The following is a 24583-nucleotide window of genomic DNA, read 5'->3' as shown; positions in this document are numbered from 1 at the left end:
GTGAAATGCAAATTGAGAACAGTGTTTAAGAAAATGTACATTTTGTGTACATTGTGCATACACCAGTACAGAAAAATAACTAGAGGGCTTCCATTTCCACCATTTTATATGCTTGAAAGCTCAACTCTTGTACATGCTCTAAAATCTGAAAGGTTAATTTGACTGCTTTCAAATCTGGTGCACTTTTTGGGTGTGCATGGTGGCATTAGTCTTTCAAGATTGGAATCATTTGACAGAGCAGGTCCTGATTTACAGGCCCACCAAAAAAGAGTTTTCTTTTGCTGCCTTGTACTTTAAAGTGAGAGAGGTACTAATGACTGGATGAATCATAGACCTCATTGAGATTGATGGCTGTGAACACACCCTTCCATTAATATAGCTAAGGATAAGTTAATCACCAGCCTCTACCTAAAACAAAAGGAGTTCTGGACTGAGCATTCTGTTAATTGGATTCTGTGATTCATCCAGGCACTACTACCTCTCACTTTTACAGTAAAAGGCAGCAGAAGGAAACCATTTTTTGTGTAGTCTACAAGGATTATGGTGCACACCCACAACTAAAGAGAAACATTTAAGAGGGTTTCTATGCAGCCACTTCATGCTCTTGACCTGCTGCTCACAAACCGGGAAGAATTAGTGGGGGAAGCAAAAGTGGATGGGAATCTGGGAGGCAGTGACCATGAGTTGGTTGAGTTCAGGATCCTGACACAAGGAAGAAAGGTAAGCAGCAGGATATGGACCCTGGACTTCAGGAAAGCAGACTTTGACTCCCTCAGGGAACAGATGGGTAGGATCCCCTGGGGGACTAACATGAAGGGGAAAGGAGTCCAGGAGAGCTGGCTGTATTTTAAAGAATCCTGATTGAGGTTACAGGGACAAACCATCCCGATGTATAGAAAGAATAGTAAATATGGCAGGCGACCAGCTTGGCTTCACAGTGAAATCCTTGCTGATCTTAAACACAAAAAAGAAGCTTACAAGAAGTGGAAGGTTGGACATATGACCAGGGAAGAGTATAAAAATATTGCTTGGGCATGTAGGAATGAAATCAGGAGGGCCAAATCGCACCTGGAGCTGCAGCTAGTGAGAGATGTCAAGAGTAACAAGAAGGGTTTCTTCAGGTATGTTGGCAACAAGAAGAAAGCCAAGGAAAGTGTGGGCCCCTTAATGAATGAGGGAGGCAACCTAGTGACAGAGGATGTGGAAAAAGCTAATGTACTCAATGCTTTTTTTGCCTCTGTCTTCACAAACAAGGTCAGCTCCCAGACTGCTGCGCTGGGCATCACAACATGGGGAATAGATGACCAGCCCTCTGTGGAGAAAGAGGTGGGACTATTTAGAAAAGCTGGATGTGCACAAGTCCATGGGGCCGGACGAGTTGCATCCAAGAGTGCTAAAGGAATTGGCGGCTGTGATTGCAGAGCCATTGGCCATTATCTTTGAAAACTCGTGGCGAACGGGGGAAGCCCCGGATGACTGGAAAAAGGCTAATGTAGTGCCAATCTTTAAAAAAGGGAAGAAGGAGGATCCTGGGAACTACAGGCCAGTCAGCCTCACTTCAGTCCCCAGAAAAATCATGGAGCAGGTCCTCAAAGAATCAATCCTGAAGCACTTACATGAGAGGAAAGTGATCAGGAACAGTCAGCATGGATTCACCAAGGGAAGGTCATGCCTGACTAATCTAATCGCCTTCTATGATGAGATTACTGGTTCTGTGGATGAAGGGAAAGCAGTGGATGTATTGTTTCTTGACTTTAGCAAAGCTTTTGACACGTTCTCCCACAGTATTCTTGTCAGCAAGTTCAAGAAATATGGGCTGGATGAATGCACTATAAGGTGGGTAGAAAGTTGGCTAGATTGTCGGGCTCAACGGGTAGTGATCAATGGCTCTATATCTAGTTGGCAGCCGGTGTCAAGTGGAGTGCCCCAGGGGTCGGTCCTGGGGCCGGTTTTGTTCAATATCTTCATAAATGATCTGGAGGATGGTGTGCACTCTCAGCAAATTTGTGGATGATACTAAACTGGGAGGAGTGGTAGATATGCTGGAGGGCAGGGATGGGATACAGAGGGACCTAGACAAATTGGAGGATTGGGCCAAAAGAAATCTGATGAGGTTCAATAAGGATAAGTGCAGGGTCCTGCCCTTGGGACGGAAGAATCCAATGCACAGCTACAGACTAGGGACCGAATGGCTAGGCAGCAGTTCTGCGGAAAAGGACCTGGGGTGACAGCGGACGAGAAGCTGGATATGAGTCAGCAGTGTGCCCTTGTTGCCAAGAAGGCCAATGGTATTTTGGGATGTATAAGTAAGGGCATAGCGAGCAGATCGAGGGACGTGATCGTCCCCCTCTATTCAACATTGGTGAGGCCTCATCTGGAGTACTGTGTCCAGTTTTGGGCCCCACACTGCAAGAAGGATGTGGATAAATTGGAGAGAGTCCAGTGAAGGGCAACAAAAATGATTAGGGGTCTGGAACACATGACTTATGAGGAGAGGCTGAGGGAACTGGGATTGTTTAGTCTGCAGAAGAGAAGAATGAGGGGGGATTTGATAGCTGCTTTCAACTACCTGAGAGGTGGTTCCAGAGAGGATGGTTCTAGACTATTCTCAGTGGTAGAAGAGGACAGGACAAGGAGTAATGGTCTCAAGTTGCAGTGGGGGAGGTTTAGGTTGGAAATTAGGAAAAGCTTTTTCACTAGGAGGGTGGTGAAACACTGGGATGTGTTACCTAGGGAGGTGGTAGAATCTCCTTCCTTAGAAGTTTTTAACGTCAGGCTTGACAAAGCCCTGGCTGGGATAATTTAATTAGGGATTGGTCCTGCTTTGAGCAGGGGGTTGGACTAGATGACCTCCTGAGGTCCCTTCCAACCCTGATATTCTATGATTCTAACTCCCACTCCCTGAAAAAGAAGTTGGTTGCTTTAGCATCTTATGACTTCAATTGCTGACTCCACTAAAATTTCATCAACATGGGAAGGAACTTCCAGTAATAGTAACAGTTGGCTAACTAAGGTACATGCATGACTGCAGAAATCTAGCTTCATGGTCTTGCACTGCTTATTTTCTTAAAAAACAAAACAGCCCTGCACACACATTCACACACATAAAAGCTAACCCTCAATTCCTCAGACATGAGACTGTTAAATCTTTGTGTCTTCTAAACATTTGAGATAGAAGTCCCAACTTAATTTATTATGTTTGTTTAGAGGAAAGACTAAAGGGATACAGAATTCTAGCCAGCAAACCAAGGGCACAAATGAAGCAACTGTACTTGAAATATACAAGAAAAGCTTTATGAATATGAAGTTGTTGATCTCATGCTCTTTTCTGTTATGGTTCTAACTAAATAAATATTTATGTGGGGACCACCCTTAAGCACTGCAGTTTGTAAGGAGTGGTAGTAATGACTGTACTGCCTTCCAGTCATGCTGGCAAAAATATTTACATAACTGTGGGCTACATATGAGAGAGAGCATGTGTTTTGTTTCAGTATTTCTTCAGTCCAGGTGGCCTCACTATCTGAACATAAAAATGACAAATATTCACATGTTGCAGCAGTACCACAGTAATATTAAAGAGACATTATCCATATTCCAGACCACAAGTTTTACCTATTTTACGGCTGTTCTACTTTGATAGGGAAAATCCTTTATATTCCAGATTCAGTATCTAGTAGTTTTACTTATTTAAGTTCACAATTCCATTACCAAGAAAATTTTAAGAAAATGTAAAGTTACAACCACCACCCGCCGCATCCTTAGACTCAGGGCTCAGTCAGAAATAATACATATTTCACTTAGCTTTCAAACACTAGTCCCAGAGCTATGCTAATATCTTAAGTGCTTGTGCTACGGAAGCACAGAAACAAATAAAAGACGGTATAATGCCTTAGAGGGACAGTCAAGACTTATTCTATTCATGAGCTGTTTTAGGTTTGCACCCAGGTTAACCCTTCACTGTTCCTACCTTTTACTGAAGCACATCATTCCTGTTCATAAGATGAAAGCAGACAAGCAGAGTAGATGAACAGACCACGTATTCCTCAGTTGTAGAGACACCCTAAATTACTGTAGGGTCTCAGTACAATTGCACATATTTTGCATTCTTCATTTTAGGGAGATATTTTAAAGGGATAGAGATGACCATGTGAATTTAAAAGAAACATAAAGGTAGGTTAGATGTTGGGCCTCTAAAGCTCAACAGTATCCTTATGTACTCCATTAAAACCAGATGAATGCTTGAGAGAGAGAAATCAGTGTTTGACAACTTAAATGGACAACAGGAAGGGGAAAAAAGTCTTATTTTCTAATATAAGGCCTTGTCTAGACTTGGAATTTGCTCTCAATACCCATCATTGTAGCTGCACTGGTGCTAACTCTAGTGCAGAAAGGCAGAGCTGTTATTTGTACAGGGGGAGCTTAACCCTGTTTCAAGCAGGGTTGACCTCCACTAGTGCAAACAGCAACTAGGCCTCTCTGGGCTGGAGAACATAGCTACACCAATCGCTGTAACTCACGCATATCCCCAATTTGCACAAGGCCTAAGAAGGTATTACAAACTATGAAATGTAAACTTTTAAAAAGGAGATCTATCTCAGTAGATGACAGTGTCAATTCAAGACAATGCATATAAGCATTTGCTATGGTTCTCTACGTCACAAGTCTTTGAAACTGAAGTTCTTTCAATTTTATGGTTCTATTTGCAGGGATGCTAAGCACCTGCAATTCCAATCACCATCAGTAAGAGGCATAAGTGCTCAATGCCTGTGAGTATCCGGATATTTACTAAGTAGGCATTTTAAACTGTTTTATCCTACCAATTATTCCCAAAACAAATAAGGTGTTAGAGAACTTGACAGTAACTAGATTTCAAATGCCCTGTACATTTTAAAATTATAATTGGTATACTCCTTTTAAAGAGGTTTCAAGTGCAGTTACTCAGAAATGAGACAATAAAAATGATTCTTACAACACATCAGCTCCCTGTAGACATTGAGTCCCATCTGGTAGCTCTACTTCCAAAAGTACATTTTTTACTTTAAACAAAACCAAATCCCACTCCTGTTAGCACTTTTCTAGCTCATCCATTATCCACAGAATTATTAAGTAGTTTCCAGATGCAGCAACTTACAGTAATAGAGGCAACGCAGGAGCCAAAAAAACCAGTTTGGTTTTCAGATCCCAGGGCGAACATGCATGTTTGGCAAAGGTTTTTATTTGTAAACTGTGCAAATTTTATATGGAAGTCAATGAAACAAAGTTGGAAACTCTTAATGTTGTTTTTAGTCACTTTTAAGACTATAGCATACTTTAAGTAAACAGACAAAATACATTGCAGATGTGACATTTTCTCTCTCCTCTCCCTCATTTCCTAACTTCACTCATCTAAAACCTGAGGTTAATTGTAGAAAAAGCATTGTGCTCCACGGCCTGCAATTTCTGATGCTAGTACATCATCCTGAGCTGAGGTGCACATTAAGAATTCTTGGCCATCATTTCCAGCTGCCATATTTATTTCTACAGCTGTCACAAAGCAAAATTTAAAGATTTCCTCATACATCTAGGAACCTGAAGAAGTTTCCATGTCTACATGAGACAGTTTTAAAGAGCTTTAGAAGCCTCATGGAAAACACTGAAAGCATCCTAATTTAAAGAAGCAAACTTAATTCGGATGTAGGTTTTCTGTAGTTCTCTTCTTTGCTACTAGGATTATTAAAAGCGTGACTGGTACCTGTTATAACCCAGATGAAATTAGAATCTTTTGTTAGTAGTACAGATTTCAGAAAAAATACAAACCACATCCCCTCCCTCTTCTGTCACAAACAAAGGAATCCACCTTCATCGGCTTTATAACGTACAGGAGTCAAATGAACTCTTGTTTTGTGTTAGTGTTTAAATTTGGAATTAATGTTTTCATGAAACCATTCTTAGCAATAAAATTAGAGAAAATACGTCAGAAATATAATTGCTTATAAAGAGAATGAGGATTCAGCTGCCGTTCAAAGTACTAATAAGCAGCTAAGCAAAATAAAGTTTGTTTTTTATTTCAGCATATTTCAGTATCATTGGATATTGTTTATTTAAATCGCTGAATCTATTTGAAAGACATAGTTTCAGAATTTGTTTTTAAGTCTTTAGGGTAAAGAAAGGAAATACCTGTATCAGACATTTACTGACATCGCTAGCACAGAGAGCCTTATTGCAGCCCATTGATGGTGGAATCCATAATAAGAACAGCAGGATAGTTACTATAGGCACTGTGACGTACTGTGACCTCATGATTTCCTGCAGGCAGTCAATTTCTGGAACCTCCAATCAGCACTGAAATAAGAAAAAGCAACTGAAAATACTGTATTTGCTGGAGTAGAAGCCAAATTCTTTTTGTTTTTCTCATGTAATTCCTTTAAACCAACTTTAAGGGTTTGGCAAGGTGGAGTGATTTAAATCAAGTTGAAAATTGTGACATTAGTGTGAAGTTATGCTATTGCAACATTAAACTTTATAATAAATTAAAGTATAAATGTGTGGGTTTTCTTAATTGCCACTACTGATTAGGGAATCTTATTTAAATGTTGTAAATCTGCTGTATGCAAAAAAAAATGTTTTTTAAAGTATTAAAATTAAGGGCCTGATCCTGCAAACCCCCAAAACAGCTATGTTACTTTACTCACACAAATACACTTAAAGTATGTACACAGGTGTACGGAGCATCAAGAGCTAAAATTGTTTTTTTATCAAAAACTTCTTAGTGGCATGAAATCTTTATCACTTCAAAACAAAACCACTTCAGTGTTAACAATAAGATGTTTAGACTTTCAATATATTAACAATACACACACGCCAATATTTCCAAAAAAAAAAAAAAAAAAAGAGCCTAAAGTTAGGCTCCTATACCTGTACCTTAAACACTTGAAGGTGGGATTTTTTAAAAGCACATAAGTGACTGAAGTCAATGAGACACATGCACCTAAAATTGGACGAATACAGCTTGGTCAAAGAATTTCAGCTTCCTTCACTTCTGGAAGTTCAGTATATCGGTAGACGATATGGTTGCAAATACAAGGTGTTTGACTTCATTATTTATGTTATTAAAATAGTTTATGGACCCCAATTATAAACCAGGACCCCATTCTGGTAGGCACTGTACAAATACATAATAAAAAGTCCCTGTCCCAAGGAACTTAGAATGAGCTTGTATTGTTCTTATGGTAAGGATGTTAATGAGGCCCTAGATTTGTCTTGTTCAGCATATACGAACCTTTTAGTAGAAAAAAAAATTCTATGTAAACTAAAATTCTACTAGCAGTTAGGAAACTCATTAAAAAACAAGTACAACATATCCACTTGAGCAATTTAACACTATAAAATGGGAAGAAATTAAATAAATACCAATATGTAAATAAAAATTATTTAAATACAGAATATCATTTAAAATTAAGAGTTATTTTTTAAATAAAAAAAAAAAAGTATTATTTGTATCCAGAGTTTTGGGGGGATTCCCCAATTCAATCCAGGGGCATATACAAAGAACAGAGGATCTTTCACACAATCAAGAGCCATTTAGTTTCACTGTTTAGTAGTTAATCAAACATACACAAAGCTTGATGTTCTATCATAAATTATAATCCTGATTTAACAATAAATATCTTAATCAAAAACAGCAGGCACTAAAATAAATATATGGTAAGTAAAAAAGTACTTATTTTATAAAGGAGAAGCTCTGATAGATTAGTGAATAAAGATATGTTTTAACACAGCACCAAATTGTTTCAATGCCATCAATCTGGATTTAGTCACTGTATATCAAAGGGCTTCCGAATACACAACTGGCTAGATGTCACTGATATGAATACACTGCAATGGAGTTATATTAATAATTTAATACAGATGTGTGTTGTGGGGCGAGTGGCTAACAATTTCCATGCTTCACTGCTTATTCTTAGTTGCCACTTACCCTTTCAATCTACATTTTCACTACACCCCATTCCCTGCTTGCCCTCAAACCTTTCTCACTGGCTGTCTTCATTCCTTACCTATATTCAGTTTCTGCCTGCTACCTATCCCTCTTGTTTAACCTTTCATAATTCAGTTGGCTCATTCCCAGTTACTCACATCCTAAACTGAACACTAAAGCTTGATTTGGAAGGTCAATTTTAAGTCTGGCTTAACAAACACTAGTTACTCACCTTGTATCTACACTATGAAAAGTGGTCAACACCTTTAGCTCGATTTCAGGTGATTGAGTTAGCTAAATTAATCCGAAATGTCCATTTTTTCTAATCTAAACAAAAGAACCATGACACGGGGGAGAAAAATACCCCTGAAAGGTCCACCATGAGTACTGGCGATTAACTCCCTTTCCCTGCACAAACATCTGGTACTGCTGTCCAAGAGGCTGCTACGGCAGCAAAGGAGTAGATCACTCTCTTTCCATGGGTCTGGATCAACATGTGATTGGTAGGAATGATGTGGAGAAATGAGGAGCAAGGTAGTTGAACTGTAATCTCTTTGGGACAACCTCTTTTTGTTCTGTGTTTGTACAGCACCTAGCACAATCAGGACCTGGTCCATGACCAGAGAGCCTAAGTGCTACAATAATATAAGGTCACTAGGGCCCTGGTACAGCAGAGCGCTCCCCTTCACTATCTACGTTGATCTTGCCCCTTGAAGTGGCTGAAAGGGTGGTGGTCTGTATTTCATATCATTTGGTTCCATACACAGAAATAAGACTGAGGTCTCTGTTCCTCAGAGATTCATTTTGTCTTGGGTGGCTAGGTAGTTTTCAAGTGAATGACTATACAGAAACTACTCACAAATAAATCTGATGCCAACTTGAACTTGATCTCCCGAACAACATGAAATATGCATAAAAGGTTGGAGGGTTTTTTGGTTTTTTTGCAATTCAACCATTTCCCCCTAAACATTTGTCTAGGAACTCATGTGCTAACTGCTCACAAAACACTTTGAATTGACTTAATACTCCACGGAGAACACTCCGAGCTCACCCACACCCTGCCCTTCTAACCGAGTCACCATTTTCCTACCAAAGATGGCCCTGGCACGGGCCTCCCGGGGCTGGCGACAGAGAGGGAAAACAAGCCCAAACCGTTTTAGTTTGCTTCTGATAGGTTCCCAACCTTCTCTGGGGCAGGGGTGCCGGAACAATGCGTACGGCGGGGATGCGGAGAGCCTTTGCACCAACCTGTAAACCCCCGCATATGATGGAAACTGCGGGGCGAGGCTCGGGGGAGGCAGCCGCACCACCCACAGCCACAGGCAGAGCCAAGAAACAGCAGCAACTCCCCGGCCCATCCCCACCCCCCTTTCCCGGGAGCGTGTGCCAGGCGCCGTTTCGGGGCCGGGCCGGGCCGGGCCGGGCCGGGCGTGTTTCCAAAACGCCGTTAAAAGGCAGCCATGGCCTCCCCAGCGCAGACTAGCGCCCCCTGCCTGGGGGTGTCCAGCCTGTCTACAAAGGGGAGCAGTTCGCTTCGAATCAAAGCGGAGCGAGCCGGAGCTCCTGAAAGAGCCGCAGACGCGACGCCCACCCCGCAGCCTCGCTCCGCTCCCCCTTCCCGGCACCGGAGCCCCCCCCGATCTCCTAGCCCGGCAGCCCCTCTCTCTGCGCGGCCCCTGGCGCCCCCCCCGGCCCGCAGCAGCCCCCCCCCCCGGCCGGCGGGTCTCTTACCCCAGGGCGTCGTGGGCTGGGCAGCCCCCCCTGTGCCTAGCGGCGGCTCGAGAGGCGGCGGCAGCGGCCGCGCTCGGCAGCCCGCGGCTTCCTTCGCCTCGGCCGCACGCAGCGAGGAGGCGGCCCGCGCGTCGCGCCGCTCACTCAGGGCCCGGCAGCGCCCCGCCTAGGGGCACCGTCAAGGGACAGGACCCTCCCCCGCTCTGCCTGGCGTGGGGGAGGGGCTGGCTCACCCCCCCCCCCACCACCCATCCGCACTCACTTGGGGGAAACCAGGATGCCCCCGCCCCGCGTGCCTGGCTCTGCCTGGGCCCCCTTGGTCCCATCCAAGGAGGGGATGGGCCTGCTCCACCTTCCTCACCGGCTCCAAACCGGGGCCATTTCGCGGGTGAGTTTTGCCACAGTTGCCAGACTTTCCAAACGGGTCCCTGGGCGGCGCAGCCCCGGGGCACCGTCCACCTCCGCAGGAGACGGGCCCCCGGGGGCCCAGACGTGGCAACAGCTCCACACTGGACTGACTCCCTGGTGGAAAATCACCTTGAACGCCCTGTGCCGCGCTGGTCGCCCCGTCTCACAAGAATTGTACTGGAATTGGAAAAAGTACAGAGGAGGGCAAGAGCCGGGATTAAGGGTGTGGAACAGCTTGGGCCTGAGGAGAGATTAAACAGGCTGAGACTGTTCAGCTGAGAAAAGAGAGGTGGGAGGGGGAGATAGGATAGAAGTCTATAAAATCATGACTGGTATGAAGAATGTGACTAAGGGGTTACTTATCTGTAACAGGAGGCTCTTCAAGATGTGCGATCCCTGTTTGTATTCCACCCATGGGTGGGCACGCGCCCCATACCCGAGTCCAGAAGTGTTTCTTTGCAGTAGCCGTACACCCACATGTGCATAGTGCATGCTCAAATCTGAGGGTACAATAGGTCTTGCATGTGGACACCTCTCCAGTGTCCCTCTTACTGTTGTGCAGTCCAGTCCACAGCAGGGGGGATGGAGGGTGGGGATTGGAATAGGAATTGGGACTACACAGCTCACAGAACCTCCAGTTGCAGGTAAGTAGTCTCCTCTTTTTCTTCAAGTCGTGGTCCCTATATGTACTCCATGTGTGCGTGATTAGCGAGCAGTGATCAGTGCAGAGGTGGATGAGAGGATGCAATAGGAAGTGCAATCAGCAGTACAGCTTGGCCCACAACAGAGTTGGTAGCTGCTACTTGTGCGATGGCATTGTGGGATGTGGACGGAGTGCCAAGCTGTTGCATGACAGATGGCCTGCCATGAGACGTCAGCAAGGCAGGCTGATGTAGCTGCTTGCGCTTGCATAGAGTGCACTGTAGCTCCCTCAGGCGGAGGCATATTGGATTGTGTGTAGCATTCACGGATCCACCGGGAGACCTATTTGGAGATTCACTGGGAGGAGAGGGTTTGGCCCTTGGATCAGTTGGCAATGGCCACAAATAATTTGGCAATGTGCAAAATGAGCGAGTCATGTGGAGGTAGAATGCCTGTGCTCCGCGGATGTCTAGGGAGTGTAGAATCCTATCCACGTGGGAGGTGTGTGGTTTAGAGCAGAATACAGATAGGTAGATGCACTGATTTAGGTGGAACGTCAACACTACTTTTGGGAGGAATTTAGGGTGTAACCACAAGGAAAATTTATTCTTGTGGAACCCAGTGTAAGGGGGGGTTTGCCATCATGGCCGCCAGTTCACTGACCTGTCCAGCTGAGGTAATGGCTTCCAAGAATGTCACCTTTGTGAAGAGGTGGGAGAGGGAGCATGTTGCCAGTGGCTCAAAGGGTGGCTTTGTGAGGGCAGAGAGAACGAGATTAAGGTCCCACAGGGGTGTGGGCTTGAGTACTGGCAGGAAAGTACTGAGTAAACCCTTAATGAAACGGATGGTCGTAGGGTTTGTAAAAACACAGAGGTGCTATCCATGGGGAGACAAAGAACCTGAGTGCTGCCAGATAGCTCTATAAGAGTCTAAGGGCAAGATTGAGAAGTTGTTGAGGATGATGGGTATAGATATAGCTCTCAGGGGATGGGGATGGCAGTGAAATGTCTCCTTTTAGCTCTGTAGCAGGCCCTGGTGGATGCCCTTCTCCTCTGGTTAAAGATGTGTTACACTGGGGTGGAGCATGCCCTGTCTATCCCTTAGCCGCATCCAAATACTAGGCTGTGAGGTGAAGATAGCCCAGCTGGGGATGTTGGACTTGGTCCCAGTCTTGCATAAGGAGATCTGGGAGTGTTCAAAGGCAGAGTAGTGTGTGGATGGAGAGTCTGTGCAGATCTGTGAACCAGAATTGGCGGGGTCAGAATAGGGCTACAAGTATCACAGTGGCTTAGTCCAAGCGGATCTTGTGGGAGGAGGGGAAATGGGGGGGGGGGGAGGCATAGCGGAGGTTGCCTGTTCAGGGGAGGAAAAGGGAGTCACCCTGTGAGTCTTCCCTTAAGGCTCCCCTGGAGCAATAAAGGGGCAGTTTGCAGTTCTCACGAGTGGCAAAGAGGCCCCACCACAGGGTACCCCATTTATGGAAGAGGTATCCGAGCATGGCATCATGTAACTCCCACTCTTGGTTGAGGTAGAGTGTCCTGCTGAGCACATTGGCTAGGGCATTTTCGGTACCTGGGTGGTATATGGTTTGGAGCATCAGCTGGTGCTTGATGCACCAGTTCCAAAGAGAGACAGACTCAGAACAGAGGGAGGGAGACTTAGCACCACCCTGCTTATTCATGTACACAACTGCTGTAGTGGTGGGACTGGATGAGAGAAAGAAATGCCTGGCACGTGAAACTGACTTCCTCAGAACAACGCTTCCTCAGCTCTCGTCCCCTAACGCCCCTACTCTACTTGCGCTATATTGATGACATCTTCATCATCTGGACCCATGGAAAAGAAGCCCTTCAGGAATTTCACCACGATTTCAACAATTTCCATCCCACCATCAACCTCAGCCTGGTCCAGTCCACACAAGAGATCCACTTCCTGGACACTACAGTGCTAATAAACGATGGTCACATAAACACCACCCTATACCGGAAACCTACTGACCGCTATTCCTACCTACATGCCTCCAGCTTTCACCCTGACCACACCACACGATCCATCGTCTACAGCCAAGCTCTGCGATACAAACGCATTTGCTCCAACCCCTCAGACAGAGACAGACACCTATAAGATCTCTGTCAAGCATTCTTACAACTACAGTACCCACCTGCGGAAGTGAAGAAACAGATTGATAGAGCCAGAAGAGTTCCCAGAAGTCACCTACAACAGGACAGGCCTAACAAAGAAAATAACAGAACGCCACTAGCCGTCACCTTCAGCCCCCAACTAAAACCCCTCCAACGCATTATTAAGGATCTACAACCTATCCTGAAGGATGACCCAACATTCTCACAAATCCTGGGAGACAGGCCAGTCCTTGCCTACAGACAGCCCCCCAACCTGAAGCAAATACTCACCAGCAACCACATACCACACAACAGAACCACTAACCCAGGAACCTATCCTTGCAACAAAGCCCGTTGCCAACTGTGCCCACATATCTATTCAGGGGAAACCATCACAGGGCCTAATAACATCAGCCACGCTATCAGAGGCTCGTTCACCTGCACATCCACCAATGTGATATATGCCATCATGTGCCAGCAATGCCCCTCTGCCATGTACATTGGTCAAACTGGACAGTCTCTGCATAAAAGAATAAATGGACACAAATCAGATGTCAAGAATTATAACATTCATAAACCAGTCGGAGAACACTTCAATCTCTCTGGTCACGCGATTACAGACATGAAAGTTGCAATTCTTCAACAAAAAAACTTCAAATCCAGACTCCAGCAAGAAACTGTTGAATTGGAATTCATTTGCAAATTGGATACAATTAACTTAGGCTTGAATAGAGACTGGGAGTGGCTAAGTCATTATGCAAGGTAACCTATTTCCCCTTGTTTTTTCCTAACCCCCCACCCTCCCCGACTTTCTTGTTAAACCCTGGATTTGTGCTGGAAATGGCCCACCTTGATTATCATACACATTGTAAGGAGAGTGATCACTTTAGATAAGCTATTGCCAGCAGGAGAGTGGGGTGGGGGGAGGTATATTTTTTCATGCTTTGTGTGTATAAAAGATCTTCTACACTTTCCACAATATGCATCCGATGAAGTGAGCTGTAGCTCACGAAAGCTTATGCTCAAATAAATTGGTTAGTCTCTAAGGTGCCACAAGTATTCCTTTTCTTTTTGCGAATACAGACTAACACGGCTGTTACTCTGAAACCTGACTTCCCACAGTTCTAGCATGTTTATATGCATCCTGGCTTCCCATGGCATTCACACCCCCTGGGCTGTGTGACCATCTAGATGGGCTCCCCAACCTATGAGGGAGGCATCCATTGTAATGGTAGTCTGTGTGGTGGGAGAGGTGAAGGGGGTACCAAATGTGACCTTGGAAGGATCAGTCCATCATGTGAGGGAGGTGAACACTGTTCAGGCAATAAGGACCCTGGCCTCCATATGGTCCATGCTGACTCTGTAGATGGAGAGGAGCCCCATCTGGAAGCAGTGCATATGCAGACATGCATGCAATGTATATGTTCAAGGACAGAGAGACAATGGTGGACTGTAGTGCATAGTTTGCAACGCAGACAACAATGGTAGCAATTCCATCCATGCCCACATGCGCCCTACACAGCCTACTATTAATGCCAGCAGGAGGCCTCACATAGGCAGCACTGCTCTCAGCGACCTTGCTTCCCTTCCTCTGCCATGACCATCCTCTTTCACCAGCAGCCTCAGTTTTGATGCGATGGTCAAGACCCACGAACCTCCCCCGATGCCACTTGCAGAGCCTCATGTTGTCTTTGGGAGCTGTCTTGGCCTATTTGCCCACAATGTGGACTGTTGGGTACTGGAAATCATCTACCGTGGATACTCCATAGAATTTCTCTCATTTCCCCCTCACTCCTGGATACTCCCCTTCCCTTCAATGCGTTCTCAAACAAGAAGCAGACTCTCTTCTCCTAAAGGGAGCTATAGAGTAGATCCCACCTCCTAACATGGAATGAAACTTCTACTTCCCATACTTCCTCATCCCTAAGAAGGACTGTCAAGGTTCCTCTCCCACTCTGAACTCTAGGGTACAGATGTGGGGACCTGCATGAAAAACCTCCTAAGCTTATCTTTACCAGCTTAGTCAAAACTCCCCCAAGGTACAAAATATTCCACCCTTTGTCCTTGGATTGGCTGCTACCACCACCAAACTAATACTGGTTACTGGGGAAGAGCTGTTTGGACACGTCTTTCCCCCCAAAATACTTCCCAAAACCTTGCACCCCACTTCCTGGACAAGGTTTGGTAAAAAGCCTCACCAATTTGCCTAGGTGACTACAGACCCAGACCCTTGGATCTTAAGAACAATGAACAATCCTCCCAACACTTACACCCCCCCTTTCCTGGGAAATGTTGGATAAAAAGCCTCACCAATTTGCATAGGTGACCACAGACCCAAACCCTTGGATCTGAGAACAATGAAAAAGCATTGTTTTCTTACAAGAAGACTTTTAATAAAAATAGAAGTAAATAGAAATAAAGAAATCCCCCCTGTAAAATCAGGATGGTAGATACCTTACAGGGTAATTAGATTCAAAACATAGAGAACCCCTCTAGGCAAAACCTTAAGTTACAAAAAAGATACACAGACAGAAATAGTTATTCTATTCAGCACAGTTCTTTTCTCAGCCATTTAAAGAAATCATAATCTAACACGTACCTAGCTAGATTACTTACTAAAAGTTCTAAGACTCCATTCCTGGTCTATCCCCGGCAAAGACAGAATATAGACAGACACACAGACCCTTTGTTTCTCTCCCTCCTCCCAGCTTTTGAAAGTATCTTGTCTCCTCATTGGTCATTTTGGTAAGGTGCCAGCGAGGTTACCTTTAGCTTCTTAACCCTTTACAGGTGAGAGGAGCTTTCCCCTGGCCAGGAGGGATTTCAAAGGGGTTTACCCTTCCCTTTATATTTATGACAAGGACGGAGGGTGCTGCCTCATTCTCGACCTTTGGCTGCTGAACACATTTATCAGAAAATCCAAATTCTGCAGGCGGACGCTGGCATCAATTATCCCATCTCTCCCCCAGGGGGCCTGGCTCATGGTCTTGACATTAAAGATGCCCACTTCCATGTGGACATTCACCCGGCCCAGTGGAAATTTCTACATTTTCAAGGACACACTACTACCAATTCCAGGTTCTCCCTTTTGGCATAGCCATGGCTCCACAAGTCTTCATGAAAGTTTTCGCCATAGTAGAAGCACAAATATGCCACCTCAGCTGTTCGGTATACCCCTATCTACCCCAGTTCCTATATCCCTAGGAACTGTAGCATGGCCCTGGAGTCTTTCAAGAGTGAAGGGACTTGTCTGTCTTGCTGTGAAACAGTTTGTACTCACCAAAGGGGAGGTCCTCGATTGCATTTTGGACCTCCCTTGGGAAGCCAGATGTCTGGAGCCATGAGTCCTGGCACATGACAACCCCAGTCGTGTGAGAGCAAGAGGATGTGCTGGCCACATCTATAGCCGCCTGGAGACTCACTTGGGCAACCAGGTGCCCCTCATCTACCAGCACCTAATATTGCTGCTGTTGGTAGTTTGTCCCAGAATTCTGCTAGCTTAGCATAGTTATTAAAATCATACTTGTCTAGCAGAGCCTGATAGTTTGCAATCCAAAACTGTAGTACTGCTGAGGAATATACTTTCCTCCTCAACAGGTCCATGCACTTTGCTGCCCAGTCTGGAGGGGGTGACTTCTATGTCTGCTGGCATTCTCGCTCAGCTGCCACGTGCAAAAAAGAAAATCCACCCTTTTAACAGGTACAAAATACCTCCGCCCTGTCCGCTAACGTGTGGGGACACAGAAGGCAGGGGTGAGCCACACTGCTCATGCTGGGTGAAGGATGACTTCATTAATAGGTAGTGCCACCCTTGAGGGCCCCTGAGGTTGGAGAATGTCCAGGAGCTGGTGTTGCTTTTCCCAAACTTCCTCCAATGGGATGCTCAGGTCTGCTGCTACCCTCTGGAGCAAATCATGATATTGCCGGTAGTCATCTGGTGAAAAAGGGAGAAAGGAATAAGCACCTCATCCAGTGAAGAGGAAGCAGCTGTGGGGACTGGCAGAGCAAGTGGCACCAGTTGGACATCTGCCTCTTCCTCAGACAGTGGTGGTAGAGGAGCCGGGCACTTGTAATAGGATGCCTGGCAGGGTGGGTAGCGTTGGTAGGAGTCCCAGGGTGCCCAGTACAGCCAAGGGGAAGGGGCCGGTGGTTGCGGTGGGCCCCACAGGTACTAGTACTAGACCCTCGCTGCTGGATCATATGCCAGTGGATAAGGTGGTCAGGGACGTGAGTCAGAACTGTGGCATGACATTGGGGAGAATGAGGGTTCCAGCTCTGAAAACTCCTCAGACTCCAAGGACAGTTCCAGCACTAAGGGAACCAGCACTACAGATGGGCTGTGGTGTGGCATTAGTAGGAGCCTGTCCGGCAGCAGTAAAAGAGATTTGTCCTCTGGAGTGGAGATCTCTTAGGTGAAAAGGGGTCTGGAGAGGAGCAGAGTGGGTGGGTACAGGAGTATCAGCTCATCTGCCAAAATGAGGGGCTCAGAGCTGCCAGAAGTCCTTCGAGTGCCCGTAGAGATGCCAGAGGATCCGGGTGGCATCTGTTGGGCTGTCTTGTCTGAGCAGCATGGCAGTAGCGATGGGATGGGTGGTGTGTGCGCCTGTGAGCACTCCAAATGCACAGGTACCAGGGTTCCAGCGGATCCCTTTGTGCTGAGCTTTAATCTTCCACTCGGGAAAGCTTGGGCACGGATCTGGCCAGATCTGCGGGCATCATCTCAGCTGACCTGGCTTGGCTTGGGGAAGAAACGCTGCACATGGGAGCAGTCTGCTGCAGGGATCTGCTCTTGTGCCTGTGAGAGTGCTTCTTACTCTCATGTCTGGGCTTGTCCTTCACCATTGGTACTGCTGGATCTGGGGCATGCAAAGTGCTTGGAGGGACGCTCACCGCTGATGACGGCTGCTGTTCGGGGGGTCTGATGGTCCCGGATCCAAGTGTGTACGTGGTCTCATTGCTTCCTCCATTAGAAATTTACACTGGTGGAGCTCCTGAGCTTCCCAGGTTCGGGGAAAGGAAGGTCTTGTCGAAGCAGGAAGGAGTGAGCCTCGCCGAGGCAGTAGACACATCTCTGGTGCTCGTTGCTTATGAGAATGAGTAGAAGACAGTTCTAAATCCTGGAACGCGGAGCATAGTCTCCTGGAAGGACAGGGACAGTTCCCAAATGGGGGAAAAACTATCACTAACTCAATTATCTGCTCTTCAACTACTATCTATATACAACTATCTACAAGAATGGAGAAACTCACTCTCTTAGTCAAAATTAAGAGCGTGAAGGAACAGGAGGTTTCAACTCAGGCCATGCAGCAGTAAGAGGGAATTGGAGAGGTATCAATCTGCACAACCTATTATACTCTTGGCTGCAAGCACAAGGGGATGTACTACACACATGCAGGTCTACGGACACTGCTAAGAAACACTTCTGGACTCAGGCACATGGTGTGCATCTGCACCCACATATGGAATACATATAGGGAACATCACCCAAAGAAGTGTTATTTACCCCTTCATGTAACACATGAACTAGGGGTTACCCCATGAAATTAATAAGCAGCAGGTTTAAAACCAACAAATAGGAAGTACTTTGTAACACAGCACACAGTCAACCTGTTGAACTCATTGCTAGGGGATGTTATAAAGGCCAGAAGTATAACTGGGTTAAAAAAAGAATTAGATATATTCACAGAGGATTGGTCCATCAATGGCTATTAGCCAGGATGCAACCCCATGCTCTAGGTTTTCCTAAACCTCTGACTGCCAGAAGCTGGGTCTGGGTGACAGGATGGACCACTTGATAAATTGCGCTGTTCTGTTCGCTCCCTCTGAAACATCTGGCACCAGCCACTGCTGGAAGACAGGATACTGCGCTAGATGGACCATTGGTCTGACCCAGTATGGCTGTTCTTATGTTCTTAACCATTTGGTGGAAAAGAAAAGTGGGAGGAGGGGACAAAACATCTCCAGACAAAAGAGTAACATTTTGAACTGGGTTCCCCCAGTTCTGCTTCTTATACTATTGCATCCTCACATGGGTTTAAACTAGTGTGGGCACATGGGAAGGGAGGAGACTTTGGTGCTTACAGTGCAGGTGGAATGTGTAGGCTGCGGAAGAATGACATTTTAATTGCTGATGTTCAGGGTGAATTCGATTTAAATCATGATTTAAATCACTAGTCAGGAACACTATTTAATCATGGATTTTTACATAAATGTGCATTCTTGTTGGTTGTTACAACCTTAATCCATATTCTTCACAACTCAGAGGTAGATGTAGGTTTCATTTTTAGAAGGTACACACTATACATTTTTAAAAGCAACTTATTTTGAAAACTTTTCAGATTAGTTTTACAGCTATATCAGAAAATGAATGATTGTTTGGTTATTTAATTTACCAAAGGTAATTGAAGCAGATATTTATGAAGTAATTGAGAGCTGAATTATCTCCATTTCAACAGGTTAATCATTAATAATTGGAGGATTTTTTTTGCCATGCTGAGTTAGGAGGAGAACATCACCAGATAGACATTTAAATTTTTATTTAACTAAAACAACATTATGTATTTTGGATTTTTTCTTCAACAGCAAACATATAATATTTTAACAAAACAAGCATATGACTTTTTGAATTTAGTTAAAAATTCAAGTTTTTTAAAACCAGGTTTGTTTTTGTTAAACAATTTTAACTAAAATAGTTAAATATTAAAAAAAATCAACTGTGTCAGCCAGGTCAACATGAGAAACTTAAAATATTGGCTTCTGCAGCCGACTCAGTCGCCTTTACCTTCATTTTCCTGTTTATTCATAATCTGGAAAAGAAAAATAAGCTTTCCTGCTTTTTCAGGTTCCAAATTCTCAATTTGGAATGAATTGGTCCAAAAGGAAGAAAATATTCTTTCTACACCATCAGAAGAGGCTACTGCTGCTAAGTGAGATTATCACTTCAACAGTTTCTGAATCCAGGTGCGTAAGTGATTTCCACCAGTTCACTGGTGTGACTTTGCTGATGTTTTAAAGAAACATATTTCTTGAATGGATCTTATTTCCAAACTGGGTCTCTTTTACAGCCTGCTGCCATTATGGGTTTTCCCTTCTAGTGAGAATGGTATGATAGATCTCAAATCAATGAAGGCTACATTCAGAAAGACCTCAAGACTTATGGAATATGCTGCTCAAACAGTTTCACTTTTGTTTCTACTGCCTGCCTCTCCCTTCTCACATTTATCTCCAGACTTCTTCTCCTTGTCCAGATCTATTCCATCCCCAACAATCTTCTATTCATTGAACTTTTTGAAATTTTGCAGAGGTAAGGGATTGACTCTGTGTACACAAATTTGCAGGGGGACAATAGCGTTAAGGTCTGTTATTTCTCACCTCTCTATATTATTTACTTTAAAACATGTTTGGTGTTGACAAGCATGTTATCTCTGAAGACACAAATCCACAATCTGAGAACTGCAAAACTAAGCATCTCTGATGGTATCTTCTAAACTGAGCACTGAGTCCCATTGGGTAGATGGAAAGATTGATCTAAATAATCTATACAGAAGCCCCTGGAAGCCCAGAATATTGGGCCCCTAATCCATGAACTATTGGAACTCATTTACAAAACTTTTTTCAAACATTACATGAATATATTGTTGTATACTATAGAATTAGAATTTATAATCCCTATTCCATGATGAGATAGCTTTGGGCTATAATGTATCTTTAGATAAAATGCTTTTTGAGGAAAAAACGTATCAAAAAATCAGATTTAAATGAAAAAATCCAATTTAAAAAAAAATTGATTTTTATCCACCCTCCTGATGTTTAAAGATGTAGTATTTGTGTTCTAGAAACATGCTGAAAGTGTTAAACTGAGCATTCTGTTCAAAGAGAAAGTTAAAATGGGCATTTCAAACAGGATAGTTAGAAAGAGTTGTTCATTGTGTCTCCTGTCTGGCAGGTCAGCAAGCATGGAAAGGATGAGTGAGTAGGGGAAGTTAAAAGGAGAACTTTCTCCAGACCTTTCTAACACAGCAGAGGGGTCCCTGGACTCCAGGAAAGTCTCAATTACTTTCTTGAGACTTCCTCACATTAGAGGTTTAACCTGTTACATATGTGACTATCAGGTGCCAGGGTGACATACTTGATCCCTAGGATTAAAAATTGTGAATTTGGGGTAAGACACCTCCCTGAAGAAGTTTGACTACAATCTATGAAATAAGGCTTGTTCACTACCATGAGTAGTGGTTATTTTCAGCCTGATTATTTTTTAAACCACACCAACACTCTTAATGGGGTATGTGGTAAGACGTATATAAGAAATCCTTGTACGGTGGATTAGAAGGCAATCTAGAGAAACTCAACAACTGGAACAACTCAAAACCTGGGAGAGCTTGATGGCCAAGGGCCCTAATTTGTCTACAAGGGACTGCAACACTAGAGCACACAGTCCTTTCCTCAGGATAACTGAATTTCTGCTTTACCCATCCACAAGAAAATGTACATTTTATGTGCAGTGGGAAACTGAGGACAGTTAGTCTTCTATCTTTTAAAAGGAACAGCAGATCGGATTTAAGAGGAACATCTGGCTTCTGGTCCTCTTACCAGTTTAAATAAATTACTGAAAGCACTGGATGCGTTCTGCCTGGTAATACCTCTAGGATGCAAACATCTTATAGCTCTTACAACGTTGATATGGAATTTGAGGTCTGAATGGGACTTTTTTCCATGAGTCTTCTTTTGCGTGCCCTAAATCAGACAAGTTACTGTTTCCATTGCCTATTGGACAATGGATAGCAAAGTCTCTTAACAAACGAGTCCTGGAGAGGAAGCCACATAACCATTTGATGTTCAGCAAGCTTATAATACATGCCGTGGTGAAACCACCACCCATAGTTTTAAGTTACTCATTATTGTTCTAATAGATTTTGTTACTTTCTTGATCTTTGTGAATGTAAATGCAAGCTGAAAAACAGAAGGTGGTATAGTGTGGAAGTTTAAAATTTAATTACTTTTTGTAGTTAGCACAAAGTGTAGCCCTATTCTGTTTGAGTTTGTGTCTTATCCTGGAATGGGCGTAGTTAAGACCTACACAAGTGAGACCTTGATATTGTGTCAGTCTGGTCTCCTGTTCAGTTTGTTTTTTCTTCATCTGAAAACAAGTACATTCTGCATTCATACAGGCACATGGCATAATATTCTGTATTTCACCAAACAACTAAACAGCTACTGTAAGTTCTACTCTCCATACTTATAACAGCTTTCCAACTGCCAGTTTCTCTCAGATAAACTCTTCTTTAGAAAAGGTGGGGGAGTTGCACTGTATGTAAGAGAGCAGAATGACTGCTCAGAGCTCCGGTATGAAACTGCGGAAAAACCTGAGAGTGTCTGGATTAAGTTTAGAAGTGTGAGCAACAAGGGTGAAGTCGTGGTGGAGGTCTGCTATAGACCACCGGACCAGGGGGCTGAGGTGGACGAGCCTTTCTTCCAGCAACTAACTGAAGTCTCCCAGGAGAACCAGGACCTGCGATCTATTAACTTCTATCACCCTGATATCAGTTGGGAGAGCAATACAGCAGTGCACAGACAATCCAGGAAGTTTTTGGAAAGTGTAGGGGACAATTTCCTGGTGCAAGTGCTGGAGGAACCAACTAGGGGCAGAGCTCTTCTTGACCTGCTGCTCACAAACCGAGAATTAGTAGGGGAAGCAAAAGTGGATGGGAACCTGGGAGGCGGTGACCATGAGATGGTAGAGTTCAGGATCCTGACACAAAGAAGAAAGGAGAGCAGCAGAATACGGACCCTGGACTTCAGAAAAGCAGACTTTGACTCCCTCAGGGAACTGATGGGCAGGATTCCCTGAGAGAATAACATGACGGGGAAAGCTAGCTGTATTTTAAAGAATCCTTATTGAGGTTACAGGGACAAACCATCCCAATATGTAGAAAGAATAGTAAATATGGCAGGAGACCAGCTTGGCTTAACAGTGAAATCCTTGCTGATCTTAAACACAAAAAAGCTTACAAGAAGTGGAAGATTGGACAAATGATCAGGGAAGAGTATAAAAATATTGCTTCAGGCAGGAGTGAAATCAGAAAGGCCAAATCACACCTGGGATGTTAAGAGTAACAAGAAGGGTTTCTTCAGGTTTGTTAGCAACAAGAAGAAAGTCAAGGAAAGTGTGGGCCCCTTACTGAATGAGGGAGGCAACCTAGTGACAGAGGTTGTGCAAAAAGCTAACGTACTCAATGCTTTTTTTGCCTCTGTCTTCACGAACAAGGTCAGCTCCCAGACTACTGCATTGGGCAGCACAGCATGGGGAGGAGGTGACCAGCCCTCTGTGGAGAAAGAAGTGGTTCGGGACTATTTAGAAAAGCTGGACAAACACAAGTCCATGGGGCCGGATGCACTGAATCAGAGAGTGCTAAAGGAGTTGGCGGATGTGATTGCAGAGCCATTATCTTTGAAAATGCATGGCCATCGGGGGAGGTCCCGGATGACTGGAAAAAGGCTAATGTAGTGCCCATCTTTAAAAAAAGGGAAGGAGGAGGATCCTGGGAACTACAGGACAGTCAGCCTCACCTCAGTCCCTGGAAAAATCATGGAGCAGGTCCTCAAGGAATTAATTCTGAAGCACTTAGAGGAGAGGAAAGTGATCAGGAACAGTCAGCATGGATTCACCAAGGGCAAGTCATGCCTGACTAATCTCATTGCCTTCTATGACGAGTAACTGGCTCTGTGGATGAGGGGAAAGCAGTGGATGTGTTGTTCCTTGACTTTAGCAGAGCTTTTGACACAAGTCTCCCACAGTATTCTTGTCAGCAAGTTAAAGAAGTATGGGCTGGATGAATGGACAATAAGGTGGATAGAAAGCTGGCTAGATTGTCGGGCTCAACGGGTAGTGATCAATGGCTCCATATCTAGTTGGCAGCCGGTATCAAGTGGAATGCCCCAAGGGTCGGTCCTCGGGCCGATTTTGTTCAGTATCTTCATTAATGATCTGGAGGACTGTGTGGATTTCACCCTCAGCAAGTTTGCAGATGACACTAAACTGGGAGGAGAGGTAGATACGCTGGAGGGTAGGGATGGGATACAGAGGGCCCTAGACAAATTAGAGGATTGGGCCAAAAGAAATCTGATGAGGTTCAACAAGGACAAGTGCAGAGTCCTGCACTTAGGACAGAAGAATCCAATGCACCGCTACAGACTAGGGACCGAATGGCTAGGCAGCAGTTCTGCAGAAAAGAACCTGGGGGTTACAGTGGACGAGAAGCTGGATAGGAGTCAGTGTGCCATTGTTGCCAAGAAGGCCAATGGCATTTTGGAATATATATGAAGAGGCATTGCCAGCAGATCAAGGGACGTGATCGTTCCCCTCTATTTGACATTGGTGAGGCCTCATCTGGAGTACTGTGTTCAGTTTTGGGCCCCACACTACAAGAAGGATGTGAAAAAATTGGAAAACGTCCAGCGGAGGGCAACAAAAATGATTAGGGGACTGGAACACATGACTTATGAGGAGAGGCTGAGGGAACTGGGATTGTTTAGTCTGCGGAAGAGAAGAATGAGGGGGGGATCTGATTGCTGCTTTCAACTACCTGAAAGGGGGTTCCAAAGAGGATAGAGCTATACTGTTCTCAGTGGTACCAGATGACAGAACAAGGAGTAGTGGTCTCAAGTTGTTGTGGGGGAGGTTTAGGTTGGATATTAGGAAAAACTTTTTCACTAGGAGGATGGTGAAACA

At 44.6% G+C, this 24583-nt stretch overlaps 1 protein-coding gene and 1 long non-coding RNA gene across 4 annotated transcripts in view; one reads left to right on the top strand and one right to left on the bottom strand.

Annotated features, from left to right (window-relative positions):
- Positions 1-10921, bottom strand: part of TWSG1 (twisted gastrulation BMP signaling modulator 1) — a 40936-nt gene extending 30015 nt beyond the window's left edge. The window contains exons 1-2 of one of the 2 annotated variants that reach the window (XM_073331600.2): positions 9686-10921; positions 6157-6321 (exon numbers count right to left, since the gene is read on the bottom strand). In XM_073331600.2, coding sequence (XP_073187701.1) covers positions 6157-6279 — 123 coding nt within the window. In that variant the 5' untranslated portion in view covers positions 6280-6321; positions 9686-10921. Of the gene's footprint in view, positions 1-6156; positions 6322-9202; positions 9560-9685 lie in introns of those variants that run through there. The other variant, XM_073331603.2, reaches the window with a different exon arrangement.
- The window catches only part of LOC140906838 (uncharacterized), a 52228-nt gene continuing 37213 nt past the window's right edge, over positions 9569-24583 (top strand). For both annotated transcript variants that reach the window (XR_012157263.2, XR_012157264.2), the window contains exons 1-2: positions 9569-10073; positions 19697-19815. This is a non-coding gene — a long non-coding RNA (uncharacterized LOC140906838). The remainder of the gene's footprint in view (positions 10074-19696; positions 19816-24583) is intronic.

This window comes from Lepidochelys kempii, chromosome 2 (genome assembly GCF_965140285.1).
Source record: "Lepidochelys kempii isolate rLepKem1 chromosome 2, rLepKem1.hap1, whole genome shotgun sequence".
Classification (NCBI taxonomy): domain Eukaryota; kingdom Metazoa; phylum Chordata; order Testudines; family Cheloniidae; genus Lepidochelys; species Lepidochelys kempii.
This window is presented reverse-complemented; position numbering and strand designations above follow the sequence as displayed.